The 22242-nt window shown below is 43.9% G+C and overlaps 1 protein-coding gene across 5 annotated transcripts in view; it reads left to right on the forward strand.

The window, feature by feature from the left end:
- Positions 1-7167, forward strand: part of TMEM71 (transmembrane protein 71) — a 50676-nt gene extending 43509 nt beyond the window's left edge. For all 5 annotated transcript variants that reach the window (XM_075581895.1, XM_075581899.1, XM_075581881.1 and 2 more), the window contains one exon: positions 5465-7167. In XM_075581895.1, coding sequence (XP_075438010.1) covers positions 5465-5473 — 9 coding nt within the window. In that variant the 3' untranslated portion in view covers positions 5474-7167. The remainder of the gene's footprint in view (positions 1-5464) is intronic.
- Positions 7168-22242: the final 15075 nt, after the last annotated feature.

Below are 22242 nucleotides of genomic sequence, written 5' to 3' on the forward strand. Positions count from 1 at the left end.
CTCCTCTGCCAAGTTATCCTAAGCCCTATTGGCTCAACTAAGGCACCTGGTATGCTTGGCCCTAAGCCTCATGGGAGTTGTAGTCCCGTGGAGGCTGCAATTACATTGGGGCCGCGTGCGCACCTTCCTGCACCTGTGCGCATCCCTAATGGCCGCCGCAACCTCTCCTGAGCCTTCCCTGCCCTCACGCAACTGTTCCCTGGCTCTAGGGTACCTTCTGCGCATGCGCGACTCTGTCGGGCCGCCGGGGGCTTACTGCGCATGCGCGAACCGGCGCAACATGGCGGCGCCCTTACCGCCCGGCTCCGGGAGCGCCGGGAGCCCTGTGACGCGCGCGCGGCCTTGGCAACCGGCCGCATGCGTCCCTGGCAACCCCCGAGCCGGGGCCTGACCGCCCTCACCCCTGCAATCGCCGCGCTGGGCCGCCATTTGACTCGGCTGTACCCGCGATCGTCAGCAAGGTGAGGGGGGTGCTGACAGGCTGGGGAGACCTGGCTACACAACTGTTGTTGTTTGGAGGTGTGGCCCCTCCTTTCCAGGGTTTAAATCTCACTCTGCCCCACTTTCCAATTAGCAGTTTTTTTTATCATGTTCCTGTATATTACAGACCAAGTATGGTTTTTCTACCTCCAGCAAAGAGAGAGGTACATGAGAATTTTACCAGGTAGTGTTAGGACCTGCAGACTGGGAATGCCTTGATGTTGGCTGCAGGCTTATAACGCTTTGGTCAAAGGGTTTAACTAAATGACTCTTATTCATGAGCAGATTAGCACTGAACCATTGTACTATATGTTGTGTCACTTTGCCTAGGAATAAAAACAGAAAGGCCAGACATTGCCCGCTGTATGCAAGAGCTGGAATTTTAAATGTGAAATAGATGATTTGTTGTTGCACAGTAAATTTTTAGAAATTACACAGATACTTAAGTTTAATATATCTAAAAAAATATATAAACAAAAAAAATTAACATAATTTTATATCACATTTATACCTGATGTAACCAGGCAAAAATGTTTTTTTTTTTTTAAAAGCCCAAAATTCTAATCCAATCGCCGAAGTGAAGCACCATCCAGTGCAGTTAGTACTTGGATGCATGGCCGCTTGGGCACACCGCGTGCTGTTGCCTTATTTTTTTTCTTTACATTGGCATTATGAATACTGTGACCAGACATCCCGGTTTAGCTGGGTCAGTCACGGTTTTTAGGGCGATGTCCCGGTGGCCCAAAAACTGTAAAAATATCCCGGTTTAGCTGGGACCGTCCCGGTTATTAGTGAGGTGTCCTACCGGTTTGGGTGGGTAGGAGGAGAGTGGAGGTTGGAGGAGATCAGAGGAGGATGCCGGCAGCAGAGCGCGGAGCCGATCAGATAAGAACAGCTGTAGCCAGTAGGAGGGAGGAGAGCAGGGTTTTGTTCGCTGCTACAGCTTCTAGGCAATAGGTGCTGCTGCAGAGCATCCTGCTTAGAGCTGCTCCTCTATAAAGTGAAAGTGTGTGTGTTTCATGCATTATGTGAATGTTTATGCTGTATATTTAGGGTTTGTAGATAAATGCGTATTTGGAGATGTAACCCTGTTTCTCCCCCCCCCCCCCTCTCAATCTCACATAGGGTCTATCTTGGGGAAACTTGCTCTGGTTACTTCTTTGAGTGTGGTGCAAACCTGCTGGTAACAGGTGGCCTTGGGTCTCCCGCATGGTGTTATAGGGGAATGACAGGACAGGCTTCTGGGGTCTTGCCCGAATCGTACTCACAGGTGCAGCGCCTCCATTTCTTTCAGCCCTCACGTGTATGGGGAGAAGTCTCTGCAGGAGAATCTATTTACCTTCTTCCCAATAGACTTCACTCTCAGGACAGAAGTATAATAAAACACAGTTGTCTTTATTCTCTCCGTATACAGCACAGCAGTCAGATCTTTAGCTGGTAGGGCTTCCACCCTCAGGATGTCCCTGGACCTCACTCCCAGCAAAAGAGCACTAGGAGCAGTCCAAGCTCTTCCCTTACTCTCTGGTAGAGTAAGGGCAACAGTCTCCCACCGCTCACCTAAGGGAGGGCACACAGTATACAGAGCACTGTACACTGCACTCGGGTAGACCAGCCTCTCTCACGGTAGAGGCAACACTGCCTAAATACAGGTAGTGCAGTGCCTTAAATACAGATCCAGTAGGAACCACCCCTGTGCCTCTGATTGGACACAAGGCCTGATTACACTACATTCTCTGACTCAATGCACTGCTATGAGTGGGAGAAACCCATGATTACTCCTGGCAACCTACCCTTACAAGGAACTATGCCAGGAGGAGGGCAAACCTATAGCCCAACACCAATTAGGGCTACATAGATGGTATGTGTGTTAAACTAATGTTGCATGTTTGGTATGTGTGTATATGGTGTAGTGTTTGTGTGTTATATATGGGGGGAGAGAGGAGGGAGTGGGAGGAGAGAGGATGGAGAGGGAGTGGGGATGGAGAGGGAGTGGGGGGGGAGAGAGGATGGAGAGGTAGTGGGTGGGAGAGAGGATGAGAAGGGGTGGGGAAAGAGGATGGAGAAGGGGTGGGGAGAGTGGATGGAGAGGGAGTGGGGGAGAGAGGAGGGAGAGGGAGTGGGGGGGAGAGAGGATGGAGAGATAGTGTGGGGAGAGATGATGCAGAGGGAGTAGGGAAGGGAGAGGCGTTGGAGAGGGAGTGGGGGGAGAGGGAAAGGAAAAAGAAAAAAAAAAAGCTGGGGGTGGTGCTGTCCTGAAACAGCTATTGTCTATTTCTGTCCCCCCCCCCCCCCCCCCCGCACCTCCCCCCCCCCACTTTTTTCAGCTCTGCCTGGTAGACCTTTATTTGGAGGTAAGCTTTCCCTGCAGCTATCACTCCTAGTGCAGGTGTGAATGGATACATTTAGATACTTCCCAATTCTCCAGCCTGCTAGAAGTTGGTTGCCGTGACAACCCCTTTAATTCCCCTGGCTAAATGGACTTTTCCATACTCCCCTGTCTGTATTCACAGGTAGCTTAGCCCTGTGCCTATTCCTGTGTGTCAAACATTACACACTTCCTTTTCACCCAAACTACTGAGTACTACCAGTCTTACTTACTCCCTTGCAAAGCAATCCTTTTTGACCGTCCCTTGATACAGAAGCACTTCACATAGAGAAGCCCTCTCTACCCACACAACACCCACAAGAACCTTTCCATTTCTGTAACTACCTCAATAAAGTTAAGAACAGACAAAAGGACTTGTGCTTTCAAAAGGGGGATGAGTTCAGCTATCTGGCCATACTTATATCTACAGTAGCATATACCCTGTGGCTACAGAATAGGCGCCGTTTGATTTAATTTGTTTTATAAATATTTTTTAATGTGTCCCGGTTTTTACATTTGAAAATCTGGTCACCCTGGTTATGAATAATCCTTGAAATAAAATCTCTACACTCTAATTTACAATACATATTTAGATTTAATTTTTTTTTTTTTTTTTAAAGGAAATGAATTGATATTATTATCTATGTATCAATCAATTGCTCTGTCAATGTACATATGTTTATACAGTGCAAAGTTAAGCAACATGGGGCGGGGTTAGTACTTGTTGGCAACGGCCATACCATAAACAATCTATAAATATCCACTCATTGGCTGTCCCTAGCTGAGTGACAGGCCGTTCAGCCTATTACAGAGGGATGTGCAAACACCAATAGGCTTTTAAATATGTAGGTATATAGATTACATTAATTAGGACATTAACACCTATCACTTTCCCTCTGCTCCGCAGAGCCACAAACAATATGTAAATATCCACTCATTAACTGTCCCTGGGTGAGTGACAAGCCAATCAGCACACCACAGAGGGAGGGATGTGCAGTCTACATTATTTAGGACATTAATACCTGTCACACTGCACTCGGCTGCCATTAAAACTCCTGGGTGGGTGAGGCCACTCAGTGTAACACAGAGGGAGAGAGATGTGCAGTCTTATTGGCCATCTCTGAGTGAGTGACAGGCCATTCAGCTTATCAGAGGGATGTGCAGACATCTTTAGGTGTGTATGTATGGGTATGTGTATACATGTGTGTGCGCATACACATTACATTAATTAGGACATTAACACCTGTCACTCCCTCTCTGCATCCCATTGCCATTAAAATACCCCCCCCCCAGCATTTTCTGGGCGAGAGGCCACTCAGTCTAACACAGAGGGGGAGGGATGTGCATCCTCAATGGCTGTCTCTGGGCGAGTGAGAGGCCATTTAGCCTATCACAGAGGGATGTGCAGACAGATAGATCTAGACTAGCCCAAACTGGTGGTAATATTGGCAACAAATTATCACACACAGCAAAGTGTTGCAAAGATCTTGCACTGCTTGGGAGGTGGGCTAAAATCTGCTAAAGAAATCAGCATTAAGAGTTGAATAAAAAATAAATAAATGTAGCACTGTTTCCCCCACCCTCTGTGAAATGTACTGCTGGCTACAAGGGTTGTTGGTGTGCATAACTTTGAGGGTCAGGAGAGCTGAGCCGATTTGCGATAAGGAGATCAGGACAGGCTTTTGGTGTCATCTGGGTTCTTCCTCTGTGGTTCAGCACCTCCAGCTTCGGTGGGCTCCATGTAGAATGGAGGAAGTCCCCCTGAAGCACATCTCTCATACACCCTGCTACTGACTCAGATCCAGGCAGGTGTAAAAGTTCACAAAGGGTCTTTATTCTTTGCAGTCACTGCATGATGGTATTACAGCATTGCAGGGTCTCAGAGGATCCAGGCCTCTGGATGATGCATGCTCTCTGAGTCTGGAGCCTTTGATCTTACTGATCAGTCAGCCTTGCAGTCTGACTGGCCTCTCACACTCCCAGGAGGGGAGATGAGGGAACTCGCGTCCACTCCTTACAAAGGGTGAATACAGACTGCTCTAAATTGGTCTCTTCTCTCCTGAGGAACCAGAAGGGGCGGGCTCAAGGTCTGTTCCTTTACCAAATAGGCCAACACAGGCCATGAATCACCACCACACCTCTGTCACTCAGAAGGGTGCATGAGGAGGGGGGGGGGGGGTCAAAAGCCCATAGGATTGGCCTATCACAGTCTTGACTGCTTAGGGCTTATGTGATAAGGGGGAAGAGAGAGGCCGAATGAACTGACCATGTTACATAAAAAATAAAAAGTCACTTATCTAATAATAGAAAACTAATGTATTAATAAAAAAAAATAAGATTCCCCGTTTTGCTGCTTTAAAGTGTTATAGCTGCAGAGCTGGGACAAAACCAATGCATACAAACTGCACAAGATTTATCAAAAGAAGAAAAGCCATTGCTTGCAGTAGGACTCCTTTTCCGTCATATATCTCGTGCAAACGTGATCTGTAATTTTACTCCATTGTTTGTCACTTGCATCCTTTCATAAATAGCTCCCATTCTGCCCTATTGTTTTGCAACATCTTGAGAACAGAGAGCCGTCCAGCTTGTGAAAAACTTGTGCTTTGTCCTCACATCCAGGTCACCTGAACCCCTGCCCGGTTCCGAACTGTGGTCCAATTGGGATTAAAAGGAGACACCTGTACCTTCCAAACAATGCAGAGGATGTTACCCTTCTCCGTTACTTTTCTCATCTCACATGTATTTGAAATGTAAAACATGGACGTACTGTATAAACGTTTTTTTTTATTTTTCACTGTGTAGCATACAGTATATTAGGTTTTAGCCACCTGTACATTTTAAAGCTTGATATCCAAATATTATTTAAAAAAGGTACTGCCCTGCAACATTTCCCCCATCTGAATGGGTATAACTTTTGTTCTGTTCATGCAACCATTTATTATTATTATTATTATTATAACGGTGACTTTTCTTGTCCGTCTCTTATGTAACAAAAATAATGGTATTTAATTGTACTTCTCAAACTGACTATAAAGTATTGTGATGCCCCCTTAAGTGGAGGCCGGTATTTACTTGAAAAATAGATGACGATGATTGTGAACAAATGGCTTCTGACCATAAGAGGATATTAAGGGCCATATTAACCAAGCGGTGCTATGCCTAAAACACCTTATGGCCTATTCAGTGGAATGGGTCGGATTGTGCTTTCAAGCATAGGGAGGTGTCTTATATAGAGGCACCGCTTACTAAATATTGTCCTAAGTGGACTGTTTATTGAGCTTCAAAAATATGAATTATGCATTGCAGAGATTATCTACTATTTCCATTAGATTCTGTGTAAAAACAAAAACACATTTTAAATTCAGATTCTTACATTTCATGTAGACATTAGGCTGGTTTATCCCAAGAGACTTGGTGGATTGTTTTTATTTTTTCCTTTACATACCCCCTATTTAATATGTTGTGAAGCTTATCTCCTGGTCAAGAAAGATGTGATCCCCAGTAAAATGAATGGGACTGATATGAATTCAACACACAAACCCTGCATTTGTGCAGCGTGGTAAATAAACGTCTTTAGGCTTTCACATATTAGAAAAGGAAGGAGTAGAGCACAGCCAAAAAGGAGCTAGGAGCTTAGAGGATAACCTCTTACGCGTTTCAAACTAAAAGTTCCTTGATAAAGAACTTTTAGTTCGAAACGCGTAGGAGGTTATCCTCTATGCTTTGGTTATTCCAATAAACTTTTTTCGGCATCAATTGGATCCTCTCCTTGCTTCTTTGTCGCTGTGCTCTACTCCTTACTTTTCTACCTGTATCTTTCATCAGCAGCTGCACGTCTATCCTTTGTTCTATATTTTCCATGTTAAGTGGACATTCCCAATGAAATTGGGGGTTGGTGACAACTTCACTTGCCCCCCCCCCGTTTTCAGGGATTACCTGTCATATGAAAGTGCTTTATGGATATACTAATTTACTGCATTGAACATTGATTCACCTATGCCTTCAATCTAAATTTAATTAATTATTATATTGGGCTTGTACTTGAGCACTCTTACCACGCTCCTTATCTGGCGTTCACATATAGCCCAATTATTTACTCAGAAGGTACTATGATTCTCTAAAAAGAATATTTTAATATAATTTAGCACTTATCCAAATGAAACTTGCCAATAAGCAATGTATACGTCTTTCAGCCAGTTGTATATTCCATTCTCATATAGCCATTTGCTAAACAAAACAAAAAAATATTTGACTAACTAGATGTTTATTCTCTTTACGTTGTTTAATATGTAGATTTAATAGAACTATTATAAAGTTGTAAGTACAGATTTTACTGAGAATGATGAATTGTACATTTGAATAAATATATTGAAAACGCACTAGCAAAACTGGAAGTTGTGTGAGGGAAATGTGTTTCTGGTAGGTTGGAAGAATACATTTTGTAATTACCAATTAAATGAACCCACCCTGATTCCAAAATATGCAGTGCCCTTTAGTACAATGCATGCAAGTAGCGTGTACACTTTTATTTTTTTTTAAACTCTATTCTTTTTACAGCAATCATGCCATGTTCTGCCCAGAAGCTTCACAGAACACCATCTATGGAGGCAGTCATGTCAACGCCTCCCCCCACGGGCTTTCCCTCGGTAAAATTGCAAAGATACACCCTTTCCTCTGTCACTAGTGCTAAATCTCTAAAACAGGTCCTCATTCTCTCCCATCTCGACTATTTTAACCTCCCTGCCTCACCTACAACTTATCCTAAACGCTGCTGCTGGAATAAACTTTACTGGCTCCTACATCTTTCTCGGCGTCACTCCTGCTGAAATCCCTCTCCTGACTTCCTATTAAATCCTGTATTCCTTACAAAATTCTCCTCTTCACTTAAGGCTATACACTCTTCTGCCCCTCCTTTCTCGCTATACATTTGTCCGACTCTTGCATTCTGCTAAAGGATGTTTTCTGTCTACCTCTTTTGTATCTAAAGTCCTCTCCAGCCTGAACCCTCTCTCACTGCACGACCCGCCCTTGAAATTGCCTTCCCCTCAATATCTGACTGGCATCCTCTGCCTCACATTTCTCAAATCACACCTCTGTAACGAAGCATAGGAGTAGCCCTGCTGGCTGATACTATACATCTCCCATGCACTGATCTTGGCCCCTGGCAGATGCATTTACCAGAACACCCTCCTACTGCCTCTAAGTTCTCCCTCATTCCCACTTAGATTGTAAACTCTTTGGGGCAGGGACTCCCTTTCCTATTGTTGCTTTCATGTCTAAAGCACTTATTTCCATTATGTGTTACTGCTGTAAAGCACAATGTACCCAGATGGCGCTATATAAAGATATATACATATGTAGCCTGGTCCCCTCTGGCTCCCCGGACCTCCGTTTGTAGTCTCCTTACCTCCGACAGCGTGAGGGCAGCGGCAGGGGCGATCGCGTTGCCGGGTGCTCCCGGCAACATCAGTTACAGGGCGCCGCCATGTTTTTCGTGTCCGTGCATGCGCGGAGGCTCGTGCATGCGCAGAAGCGACTTGGTGGCCATGTTAGGGTTGGCATTAGGCTCGTGCATGCGCAGAAAGCACGCGGCAGCCATTTCAGGAGCGCAGGAACTGCCCACAGTTGCGCAGCTCAGTGGAGAGCAGCGGCGGCCATTACACACTCGCGCATGAGCAGTGCAGATCGCACACGCAGCCCCAATATTAAAGAGGGCCATGGAGGACTACAGCCCCCAGAGTGCTTGGGGGGCAGGTAGATCACCTGTCGCCAGGGAGCCAATAGGGCATGCAGGGTTCCCTGAGAGGAGAGATACATTTGGTGCGCTCAGGACAGAAAGGTCAGTAGGAGCAGGGACACTGACAAGGGAGGGTGTACGTGCAGGGAGGCAAGTAGCCCCTGCACTAGGCCAGAGACCCCCCTAGGCCCTACTCATCGTAGATTGTAATTGCTATAAGGGAAGGCCCCTTCCCTTATGACCTTTATGAGTTAGGTAAGTCAGGGACACAGCTGAGTGCTGCGTGGCCTGGCAAGTGAGGTCTGGGACCAGACCTGTCTCCATACAGATAAAAGGGACTATCTGTATGGTGAGATCACTCTATTGGAAGGAGGACGCAATCGCAGAGATTTCGGCGCTGGACACAGACGGGTCCTTTTTGGTTATTCTGCTGTACCCGGATGCAGGAGGCCCGGGCAGGTACAGTCATCAAGTGCACCAACTTTAACAACAGTCACACCCTTGGAGACTCGGTGTGAGCTACACAGTATTGGGAACAAGGTGCGGATACGGCCCTGTGAGGACTGGAGGATAGTTGTATTATTAGTGATCTATATAGAGTGTTATGTAATGTGTTACAGTTACACCATAGTCTGTTACAGTAAAGCCCTCTCTATTTTTACTAATGTGTAGGTGTTCATTGTAATTGTGTCCTGTGGGGGGCTGCTTCCACTCTGCTTGGATCCCTCACAGGTGGAGGCGCTGCACCATATGTAAGAGTAATTCACCCCAGGCTCTCAGCGAGCCAACAGGTAAAAGGGCAGCACCAGTAGCTAATTACATCCTACCACCAGATCTCACTTAGGGTGGGGGAAACAGGGCTACATGTGCATTATATCATGACGAGTTCAAGTTGGTCTAAAATGGACACGTGGCGATTGTCATAATACACAAAGCTTGTGGCGACTGTACATACTGTAATATGCGCCAGTGGGCATCTACTTGGTTTAACTCGTCCCTACCTTGTCCTGTTAACTGGGAAACCAGACTACAATGATTTTCTTCCAGCTACTTGTAATAACGGGGAAATTGGGCACCTGGACAAGGATGTCTACTCCAATTTTACCTTATAGGGTCCTGCTCCCATTTTCCGTTGTACTTTTCCATACTATGTTTGAACTCATACAAGATCATCCTCTTGCTGATTTTTTAATCCTGAGTTACTGTAGTCACCATTTTAGAGTTGGTCTATATGTGGAGCCCAGGTTCACTAACTATTTTTAACTATCGCCACCTTGCATTGAAAATGTGGCTTTTGTTATTGTTTCCTGGGGGTCAAGATATATCTTATACAGTATTCTGCGAGTGGTCCCTCATTGAGTTCCCCTATACATTGATTTATTCAGGGACCAATTAACTTACAAAAAGGTGAAGTGCTGTTCCAAATAATTACAATTAAAAAAATATATGTAACAAGGTATGTCTTTTCTGCCTGTCTTTCCCCTCCCTGTTATGCAAGCCCTGCTAGCTGCAGGCTGTAAGAGCTTAATTCTATGAGTTTGTGACCCCCACACATGCTCCTCTCTGGACAGAAGTAAGGTGGTGACTCAAGGCCTGTGTAAGCCTATCAGAGATTGGTATAGACCATGAGCCCGCCCCTTCTGCTTCTTGATGAGCATGACAAATTTAGCAGTCCTCCTCTGGATGAGGAACAGAGCAGTAGGCCTATGAGTATCTCCAATCGCGGGGTGAGCATGCCCACCTCCAGCCCTGAGGCTGGGGGAACATCTGATTATACCACCAAGATGCCTTATAATATCTGGGGTGAGCATCATCCAGAAGCCTGGAGCCTCTGAGACCATGCACCGCTGTAAGAAGAAGATCTGCAGTGAAGGCCTAATAAAGATCATCATACTCCTGTCTGTTTGTCAGTCCCTGGGCAGGAGGTAAGAAACATGCAATAGTGGGGGCTGACCTCTGAACACCCTGGAGCCCACTACTGCTGGAGGCGCTAAGCACCCTGAGAAAGAGCTCAGAGAAGAACCTAAGCCTGTCCTGATCACCCTCATCGCAGATCAGACTCTGCTCTTCTGACCCTAACAGGTACTCGCACCACACAATAGGTAGCAGAAGCTGTCTATTTCCCACTGTGGGGGGGGGGGGGGGTTAGGGGGGGAGGTGGGGAACAGTGCTACATATTTTCCAGAGGGTCTCAATGATTGGGCGTAAGTGTAACTCAATTTTAGCGAGTCACCTGCTGGGAGCCAGACACTTGGGTGTTACACCCCCCTCCACAATAAACACGTAAAACGTTGTTGCTTAGCAACCCTATAACAGCTGAATGTTTGTATGGACACATCTATTAGGTAGGAATTCAACAAATTCCCTATTATGACTTCTTGTATATCATGGTAGCAGAGAAGTGTCGATTTCAGCAAATTACTGATCCAGTTCAAAGAACACAGGGGTAAAATAATTGTTCCTTTATTTGTAATCGTGCATTTTTGTCTCATCCAAGATCAAACTAAATATCCGAAAACAGATCTCGGCAGTTCACTTTTTGTTTTACTGTACGCAAATAAAGCTATATTTACAGGTACAGGCTAAACTAAAAACATACCTATGGACGGAGAACAATAAAGTATAGTATAGTTGGTCCTGACACATCTACTCTAAAAACAGATTAATAGAGGTAATTTCTTCACTACAAATTAACCTATACATGGCTTTAGTATGAAACTAAAATAAAAATGAATTACTTCTCCAAAAAGTCTGATACCAAAGCCTATACTCTGATATAAGATGTAGTCTCTCCATAGCTAACAGATGTTGTGTACCATCCTCTCTTCAATAAACATTTCTAACTTTCCCACAAATAAGTTTTCCTTAAATGGGTTTCTCACATTCCAAGACCAACATTACAAAATAGAGTCTAGGGCAACAAAATGGTTTATAGCAGAAAAGACGGATTTTGAATGACACAATCAAAAAGGACTCAAAAGGATTCTGAATCTCAGAAATCCATCTCGACTAAGAAAAGACACGTCCCACTGCTATAGAGTGCATTTATCTGTAAATAAAGAAAACAAGTTTGATATTTATTAGTTGCAAGTTGTGGTCAACATTTTTAGTATTAATAAGGATCTGTGAATCTGAAGTCCGCTGCATAGTTAGAAGATAGAGGTTAAAAAGACTAAGGAACAACTAGACTGGGAAGAGACTAATCTCCATTAAACTAAACTTCAAAATAGCCAAACAAAAAAAGTGTTAGGGTAACATGAACTTCTAGAAGGTATTGCAAGGTTCCTGCTGGGCCTCATGGAAGACCCAAATTCACACAAACACAGTTTACCCGCCCAAGTTATATCCCTCTGCACAAAAGTCACCCCTATGTTTTCCCCATCCCAACCTACGGAAGACCAGAAGATCAGGCCAAGCTAGATTTATAAGCAACACTACCCAGAAATGTTTAACTTACTCAGGATAGACCTCCATGGTTTAAAATAGAAAGGCTCTCAGTCAAGGCCATTAAGACATACGATATTGAACTCCTTTTATATAGCCTATATAGCAAACAAAGGCCCCCGCTCTGCTAATATGCATGAAATATCGTACTAGAGGGGTGCTTAGGGAAAGTGCACTATAGCCTATATCAGAAGAGAAGAATCCCTATATTAGCACTCTACCTATTAAATACATTTTAATTTTATTTATGTAAGGGGGTCACCCCCGGTTCCCCTGATCTTCCTTTGCCCTCTGCCTTACCCCTGTGGCAGTGGGGGAAGGGGACGGCAACTGCTCCCGGCGGGCACCGCCCTCTTGGTTGTGGCGCGAGCTTCGCCCATGCGCAGTAAAGATCGCGCACGCGGTCCCCATAGAAAAGAGCTGTACCAAGAACTATAATTCCCAGCAGCCTCTGGGGAATGCACTTTCACCCTGGTCACAGGCAGCATTGAAGCCAATAGAGCTGGCAGCTTCTCATGCTGCAGAGTTGCAACAATGTTGTGTGCAGACAGGGTTTTTGTCAGTTGCAGCACATTGGGCAGTGAGAGACCGGAGCAGCCCAGGGAAGGAGGTAGGGTACAGGAGTCAGGGACTCCCTGTACTAGGCCAGCACCCCCAGGGCCAGAGATAGCTCAGCTCCCCAGTAAGGTGAGTGTTGCCAGGGGCAGCCCTCAGGTTAGGGACCCTGCCACTTACATTAGTGGGAGCTGGGAAAGAAAGGTTACAGAGAGTTGGAGTCAGGGAGCTGTGAGGGAAGGAAGGGTGCGGGGAGCGAGTGCAGCTCCTGCCCCATATAGGTACCTACACCCCAGATAGGCCCCAACTCCCCACTAGTTTAGTGGGTAAATGCTTAGGGAGGCCCAAGATAGGGACGCTGCCCTTAGTATAAAGTGCTGCCTTGTCAGGGTCACGGCTGTTAGTGCTGTGAGGTCTGACAGGCAGGCACCTAGTTGCGCAGCACGTTGGATGCAGCATCCAGTGAGCTACAGCTTGCTGCTGTAGGCGCTGGGACTAGTTAGGTCTTAGTAAGTACAGTCAAGGCTGGGAAGAGTTAGGGGAGTGGGGCAGGTTATTAACCCCTGCAGGCCCATAGGAGTTCCCCAAGCCACTACAGGTTGCTGTACTACAGGGACAGGCCCTAGGTTAGGGTTCCTGTCACGTTAGAGCCAAGTGTTAGTTAGGGACTCAGCGGACGCTGCTGTTCCTGTGGAAGCGGTTGGACCCACGTTGGGGTCCACAGAGACGATTCCAGAGGGAGACCGCCCTGGCGGTCTGCGTACAAAGGAGTTCGGTTGGAGGATCAGACGGATTCATCACACGTCTGACCCTTTGCGAAGCCAGTTGCTGATCCGAGTACCGGAGTGCTCGGCAGGTACCATACAGTCATAAGTACACCAACGGGCCCCTTAGTGTAACTGTGACTGCGCAGTCACCCACGTTCTCTCCAAGAGTGCGGGACATTGGGTGGGATTCTCGGGACACTGGGTGGGATCACCTGGTGTTGGGGAAGCGTCCTGCGCGACGCCGTAGGTGTCTCCTCTAGAGAGGGACACAGGTTATATAAAGGTATTGCGTGATATGTTATATTGCTTGTTAGTAAAGTCACTCGTTAATATATATATTCCCGTGTATGTGATTGAGTAAGTGGTTACCCCTAGTATAATTGCCCCAGGTTCCCCGTGGCGGAAGCTCAGCCCTCCTGCGAGCCAACAGGTAATGCACCACACCTATGGTAACACCGTATGTTCCTTGCACCCACATCAGATCTGCGATTGGGGGGGGGAATACCTGTTACATTTATGATGAAGGAACCAACAAGAGAGAGAAGTACAGGCATACCCCGGTTTAAGGACACTCACTTTAAGTACACTCGCGAGTAAGGACATAGCGCCCAATAGGCAAACGCCAGCTCGCGCATGCGCCTGTCAGCACGTCCAGAACAGCAATACCGGCTCCCTACCTGTAATCGAAGCTATGATCAAGCGGGGAGACTATAGAGCCTGTTACAAATGCATTATTTACATCAGTTATGCACGTATATGACAATTGCAGTACAGTACATGCATCGATAAGTGGGAAAAAGGTAGTGCTTCACTTTAAGTACATTTTCGCTTTACATACATGCTCCGGTCCCATTGCGTACGTTAATGCGGAGTATGCCTGTATGTATTAATGAAACCTAAAATGCGATGCTTTAACAACCGACTATAAACTAAGAAATCCAGAATATAAGGTCTCTAGGAGTATAAATACAGCATAGGTAATGGCTCTATTAACATATCCCCCTATTGGGTGATGCTAGACAGAACACTGATATGTAACATGGTGTATAGAGAACCTAGGCAAAAAAGTATATATACACGTGTGATAAACGTTTATGTGATAAACAGGAGATATGAAGATACTGTATAAAGGATAATAATATATCCAAGTGAAGTCAACACCCAATTATCAAGGGTGTTGGTAGTGAAGTGCTTCTAAGTACAAGGAATTCTTAACATCCACTGATAAACATACCAATGTTGATATTGACATGTTAAAATTTCCCACTTTAGTATTCTGGTGTAAATTAGGTTCTGGACCCAATCTGCTCAATATATTAGTTAGTCAGCCAATGCAGTAAACAGGTTAATATTATTCCTTATTCATAATAAATAAAATGAAAATGTATTATTTAATTAGTAGAGGTAGAGTGCTATTATAGGGATTCTTCTCTTTTGATATATTCCTTTTATATAGGACAGAAAATAAGCAGGCCTAAATAACGACCACATCCTTAAAAAAAGTACTTTCACACAATGTGAAGGGATTAAACAGTCCACAAAAACGATAGATGGGATATAAAATCAGGGCGGATGTAATATATCTTCTGGAGACTCATTTCTAAAGAGCGCCCCAAAATGTGTGATGGGCTTTACCCACAGGTATTTGTCCTCTAATATAAAAATTTAAATAAAAAGGAGTATCCACTCTCTGAAGATGTATGTCGGCCATTCGATGTCACGGAGGCTCACTGCAACCTGGACAAAACCGCGGGGCCGAGGTGGGGAATATATATATATAACCACCACCCTAAGCCACGGGGGTGGGTCCGGATTGCAGGGTCGTGAAAGTAGCTGGGTCAGGATAGGAGAGTGGAGAGGGTAGCGGGTACTTGCCTATGGTCCGGGATTGGAGAGCGTAGAATGGTCGAGATCCGTAAGCCGTAGTCGGGGATTGGAGAGCATAGAGTGGTAGGTATCCGTTAGCCGAGTTCGTGGAGAAGAGAGCGTAGAAGAAAGTTAGCCAAGCAAAAGTTCAGGGGAGACAGGTCAGGTATGAGCAGGGTAACGACAGGTATACGGAATAACGTAGACAGGTACTCAGGCTGCAAGTGAGCACGGTGCATAGAGAGGTCTAAGCTCAGCACGACCAGAGGGTGACTGAAGCATATATACCGAAGGGAACCAATCAGGGGGAACAGGGAGGAGTGACCCAGATATAGGTAGACTTCTGATTGGCTGAGGCAGGATGAAACTCAGGTGTAGTCACCCTGAGATTAGTCCAGGCATTCCCATGGGCATCTGTCCCTTTAAGAGACTTGCATACACGCCGCGCGCGTGCGCACGGAGCCGCGATGCGCCTAGGTGCGCATGCGGACGGGACCCGCTGCGCACCCCCGGGAGGTGGGGACAACGCGCCGCCGGGAGGGGGACCGGCGGAGGATGCGGCCGCACGGTACGCCATGGTAAGGAGGCGCGGGTAAGCAGAAGCACGTAGGGACCGGGCACGCGGTCCTGACATTCGAATCCCTTATGGACTATTTGATGTCATTTAAAAATCGGACTTGTCTGCTATAATGCGTTTTGTTTCCCCAAACTCTATTTGTAATGTTCGTTTTATATATAGTGTAGGAAAGATTGTGGGATGGGAGAAAGAAACGCATTTAAATGTTTTATGGAACACGAGTTGGTACAGAAAACATCCTAAAAGGTTTAGATAAGAATATGGCCTCTACACCCAGGCGTCCGATAATATTCTCATCCTTGGAAATGACTTATTGTTTAGTTGTATTATTGCTTCATACCAACAAAGCCATGCATGGGTTAATTTTTTTTATGTAGGAAATAACTATATGATGCTTGTTTGGGAATAGTTTCCTCAGAACAGAAACACCTAGCCTCAAAGCATGGTGCTCCATCCTGTACCTCCTGAAGCTTAGTGCAGTTGCCTCCAAGAATAAAGAAAGGAACTGCAAGGAATCTGTTTCAAAGTAATGCATTTGGAATTATATACAAAGGAGCTGTATCATTACACTATTGGAACATTTGTCACCATCATAAAATAAAAGACACACTTTTATGTAGATACAATTAAAACATGACAAGGAAGGAAGTTATTGGATTATAGTAGGGAATATAGTATAGTATAGTAGGCAGATCTACATCTGGCCAACATGCTATGCTACCAACGAAAATAGCTCAAGTTTCTTCAAGCACTCTCTGCTCTATCAAAAAACCCTAAAGGAAAACAGTAGGAGGAGACTTTAATTTAACAATCAATAGTAATTTAGACAGATCAAGACCTAGAAACACTAGAGAGAAGGAGAAAAGATGTGCGCAGTCTGCAGAATAGACTAAAGGATTTAGGATTAGTAGAGATGCTGAAGATACTAAATCAAACTCTGACTTCCCTTTTTACTCTGCCCCTCCCTCCCCCCCCCCCCCCCCCACAATTTATACTTACAGATTCGGAGACAGCATTTTCTAAAGAAAACAAAAATCATAGTATAACATGGTCTGATCAGGCCACCAGATACAGATCTCAATTTTTTATTTAAAAAAAAGTAAAAACACCTCCACTTAAGGGGGCACTGCAATACTTTAGTGAGTTTAAGCTCAAACTAAAATGATATGCAATTATTTTGTTAGACAGGAACAGGCAGAAGGAAGTAGTTAGTCTTTTACTGAGCCCAAAAAAGTGGTCGATAAAACATTTGAGCTCTAGCGGTAGAGAGTTCCAGACCTCAGAAGCAGTATACAAGAAGGCTCGCCCACCCAGCATAGGGTGCAGTACCCTTGGCACAGAGGCACGCACCCCTCGCCCCATAATGACCAAAGCTAGCCAGTATCCCTCAGAGGCATCAAAAGAGATGGCAGATAGGCAGACCCTTGGCCTTGCAAAGTTAAAGGCCATAACTGCAAGCTTGAACTGAACCTGGAAGATCAATTTAAGTCAGTGCAGATCACGCAGAATGGGAGTAATATACTAAAAGCGAGAAACATGTCTCAGCATCCGAGCAGCGGCGTTCTGCACAAGCTGGATCCTCCGTGTCAGGCCCACGGTAGTCTTGCAGATAAGGCACGCCCGTAGTCCAACCGCGTTCAGAAAAGCATGGACCAGCAACTCAAGGCTTAAACTACATGAGTGGACCCAAACTCTGAAACAGCCTCAGATTTAAAAAATAAAACTGAGGCCACTTGGTGTTGCATGTTGAGACTCTGGTTAAAGAAGATGCCATGGTTACAAACCTTGGACACTGCAACGGCTGTACACCATTGATTATGGACAGTTATCAAACCCCCTGTCCCATATTCAGGCGTCTTGTCGAACCTATAATTAGCTCCATCTTGTCAGGATTGAGCTTCAGCCAATTCATCTCCATCCATGCTGCCACCTCGTCTAACCAAGCAGTCAATGAAATAACAGCCATCACTTGGCTGCCATGGAAAGAAACAGATATGGATGACATCAGCACACTGGTGGAACTTTAGATGATGCTTCTGGGTGATAATTCGCCTAGTGGTCTTACATACAGTACACGTTAAACAGGAACGGTGACAGCAGTGATCCATGAAAGACCCCAAAAAGGGAGTAGATGACACATGGGACCCCATAGCCACCTGCTGGGTCCAGCCCTGCAGGAACAAGGTAACTTATTGTCATGCAGTCCTTTAGATACCAACTAAATCCATCAGGTGGTGCAGCAGAACCCCATGACCAATTTTGTACAAGGCAGCCGAGGAGGTCCAACATGACAAGGCCAGATATACAACCCTTGTCCACGGCCATCAATAAATCTGCCACACAAACCAGGGTCGACCTCCATTCCATGACCAGCTCTAAAGCCAGACTGTGTGGGATCAGAGCGGGCCCTTGCCAGACAATCTTCCATCCGGTGAAAAACTATCCTCTTCGGCACTTTCCCTACCACAGGAAGGGTTTCAATTGGATGATAGTTGGCGAGGTCAACATCTAGACCCACTTTCAACAGGGGACGACCAATGCCTTTTTAAAGGCCATATGTAAAAACAAAAAAAACATCTCATATGCAGAAAAAAGAAAAAGATAATAAAGAAGTATATATAGGTAATACCTATATATAACATAATTAAACTATGAAGTATAATCTATGTACTTGGTAAGTAATAATATCTCTGTCTAATATACTGAACTTCAGGATAGAGTGGAGGATCCACATCAAATCTAAAAGCTACATCTTACTATTCAAGAAAAAGTCTATCACTATCGATGTAAAAGACCACCAGATTGTTTAGTGATCTAAATTCTCTACTGAGAAATGTACCTATAATGTGTAATCTAAACAGGCTGAAAATTATCTCATCTCCTCATGAAGAAATGAGAATGTAACACAGTATCAAATGGAATAATACATTTATAAAAAATGGGTTAATTCCCAGTCCACGTTTTTATATCAGATGGATGGAGACTATCCATACAAAAGATCCACGACATCTCCCGCCTGTTAAGTCAGGTGAGTCTATCTCTCCCCCCCCTAGTGGCTGCTGGTACATGCTCCAGACCTGAGAAGGAGAAGCCCTGGATCTCTCCCATGGGACATGTGGTGAAATGCCTCGATACTGGATGCATCATGTCTTTTTCCTTTATCAGTCGGACATGTTCCTGGATTCTATTTTTTAATGGCCTAATGGTCCGGCCAATACTGTATAAACATTTTTGCATCCACATCTGAGTATATACACCACATGGCTGGTATTACAATTAATAAATGTTTGTATGTTTTTTTTGTGTTTTAGGTTTAATACAATCTATCTTTTTTAATGATTTCGCATACTGACACACGTTGCACTGGCCACATTGAAAAAAGCCTTTTGGTATATTTTTTTATACCTATTGTATGTTGTGAGGAAAAAAGGCTAGGGGACAGATATGTGGCCAAAGATCTCGCCTTACGAAAGACAAATTTAGGTCCCCTATCCGTAATTGTCCTCAACCCTTGTTCTAATTTCAATGTGTCCCAATGTTTTGCAACGATAGATCGTATAATGTCAGATTGTCCACTCTGCTGTGTAATAAAGAGCCTAATAAAAATTGGTTTTGATCCTTTTTTACCCCATTGATTCTTTTTAGAAATGTTCATAGAAAGGAGATCGTCCTTATTCATAGATTTAACAGAGGTTAACGCTTCTGCGAAGTCTTTGTCCTTATACCCACCCCCATGCACGAAATCTCACCATGAGTTTCCGAGCTTGAGTATCAAAATTCTCTTCTGTAGAACACAGCCGTCTTACATGCAATAACTGGCCCTTTGGAATCCCCTTCTTTAGGGGTCTTGAATGATTACTACTGGCCATCAGATAAGAGTTCCTTGAGTTAGGCTTTCTGTATACGTTTGTTTGTATATTCCCCTCTAGGTCCAGATAACAGATATGGTGAATATTGTGCTCATAAGTGAAGTGTAAATTATAATCGTTAGTGTTTAAAATATCCATAAATTCTTTTAGTGTTAGTGCATCACCCTCCCAAATGAAAATTAGGTCATCGATATAACGTCGATAAAAAGTGATGTGTTGTCTAAAGGGATTACGATCACGATAAATAAAAAGTGATTCCCATAATCCCATAAATAAATTTGCATACAAAGGTGCGAAAGATGTGCCCATAGCAGTGCCTATAAGTTGTAAATAAAATTGTGAATCAAAACAAAAATAATTATGCATAAGTTAAAAAGTGATTGATTCAATAAGAAAAGTGCATAATGTTGGGGAAAGATTCGACACATTCAGATAATGTTGTACAGCCTCAATTCCTTGTCTGTGGTTAATAATGGAGTACAAAGATCTTACATCCATTGTAACCCATATATGATTCTTATTCCATTTTATACATTTCAGATCCTCTATGAGATCTCTCGAGTCTTTTACAAATGAGGGTAAATCAAATACTAAGGGTTGCAGAAATGAATCAATATAACGTGAAAGACCATCTCCCAAAGATCCAATACTTGACACAATGGGCCTACCGGGCGGATGTGTCGAGGATTTATGGATCTTTGGGAGATGGTAAAAAATAGGTACCACTGGGTGCATCGGATACAAAAAGCCTAACTCTTTGGGGTTCAGGACATACAGGACCTCACCAAATACTAGGAGAGATCTCAGTTCTTTAAGAAACATTTGAGTTGGATCTGTTTTCAATTTATTATAAGATAGAGTGTCCCCTTGTTATCTTAATGATTCCATATTATAATCTTCCGAGGACTGAACGACAATTGCTCCCCCCTTGTCAGATTTTTTAATGACAAGGGATTTATCTTTCTGAAGCTTTAATAGTTCACGTCGTTCAGTCCCCGTTAGATTATCCATTCTGGGGTTACCTATGGTAAAACCATCAGCCAAGATTCTTAAGTCTCTTTCCACCAGTTTTTCGAAGGTGGAAATATATGGACCCATGGAAGTGTTAGCACAAAAAATAGATTTTTTCTTAAACTGTGTATGTTGATGCGTAAAGAAATCAGAAGAAAAATTATATGATGATAATGTGTCTGATTGCTCATCTAATAATCCCTCCAAATCTGCTATAGCACAATGTTCTCTGAAAGAAAGCTGGCAGTCATGCAAACCCATATTCAATACATCCATAGTGTCTACATCGGTTTCATCAGGATCCTCTATCTCTTCTTCCCGGGAATTAGCTCCTGAATTTTTTTTTGTTAGTGCTAATTTTCGGGTGAAACATTGCAAGTCTATGATGGTATCAAAGAGACGAAAATTACTTTGAGGGGCAAAGTTAAGACCCATATTCAGGAGTGTCAATTGATCTGTAGTAAGTGTAGTGTTCGAAATATTGATCACATTGTCCTCCATTAAAAGTATTTCTTTCTTTTTGTCGTGCCCCTCTGTTGTTCCCCTCTTCCTCTTTGACCTCCGCGTCCTAAAAAAGCAGAAGAAGAAGAAGAGGAGGACGGTCTTACTTTATCATCATATATCTGCGCAGCGGAGCTCGCTCGACCAGGAGTGGAAGAATCCCGGTATATTCCCCCTGTATTTCCTTTTTTCCAAATGTCCTCGTTTTTATCAAATGATACAGAGTAACTCCGATATTCTCCCTCTGAAGTGTCTGATTCCATACTTGATGTTTCTGTGTATCTGTGTATCTATTTTTTAGAATGGATTTTTTGGGATTTGTAGGCCCCTTATCTCTCTCATTTTGTGATTTATGGGGAGACTTGGATCTACCTTTATACCGATTTGCATTGGGAATAGATGGTTTTTGCCAGATGAAGACTTGTTTTTTTAATGTAGTCTTGTTTGTCTCTCTCAAATTTTGTCTGTTTTTTCTCCATAATTACTTGTTCAACTTCATCTATGTTTTGTGACAGCATTAAATCATTGCTGGTGAAATGCTCCATTTTATTAAAAGATTTTAATTTGGTCTTTAGCTCATTTATTTATTTTTCCAAGATAGATCTTTCTTCATTCTTGTGTTCTATAATGGGTCTTATTAATTTAAAGGAGCATTTGTCTAACGCTGACTTCCATTTGCTCTCAAAGTCTCTGTTGTTAAAACCAAAAGTGGGAGATTTTATAATCCTGAGTCCTCTTGGTATTCTGTTAACTCTTGTATAATTTTCTAATGTGGTTATATCCCACCATAGCCTAATATTTAATACCAATAATTTCTGAAAATATGTTATGAGGTCTGATGGTGCCTCACAGAAAACCCCCCACTTTCATCAAACCCATGTTCTGCTCTTCTACTCCGTCTAGTGTGATCACTGCATCTATGAACATGTGCTTCCAAATCCTCCCCCTGAATAATATCTTCTTGTTGTTCCTTCGTAGTATATTGTAATCCAAAAAAAAAAATGATCTGTTCTAAGTGTAGAACAAAAGGAGAAACTGGGGCGCTCTCTATTATGTATGGCGTATAGAAA

This window comes from Ascaphus truei, chromosome 2, assembly GCF_040206685.1.
Source record: "Ascaphus truei isolate aAscTru1 chromosome 2, aAscTru1.hap1, whole genome shotgun sequence".
Classification (NCBI taxonomy): domain Eukaryota; kingdom Metazoa; phylum Chordata; class Amphibia; order Anura; family Ascaphidae; genus Ascaphus; species Ascaphus truei.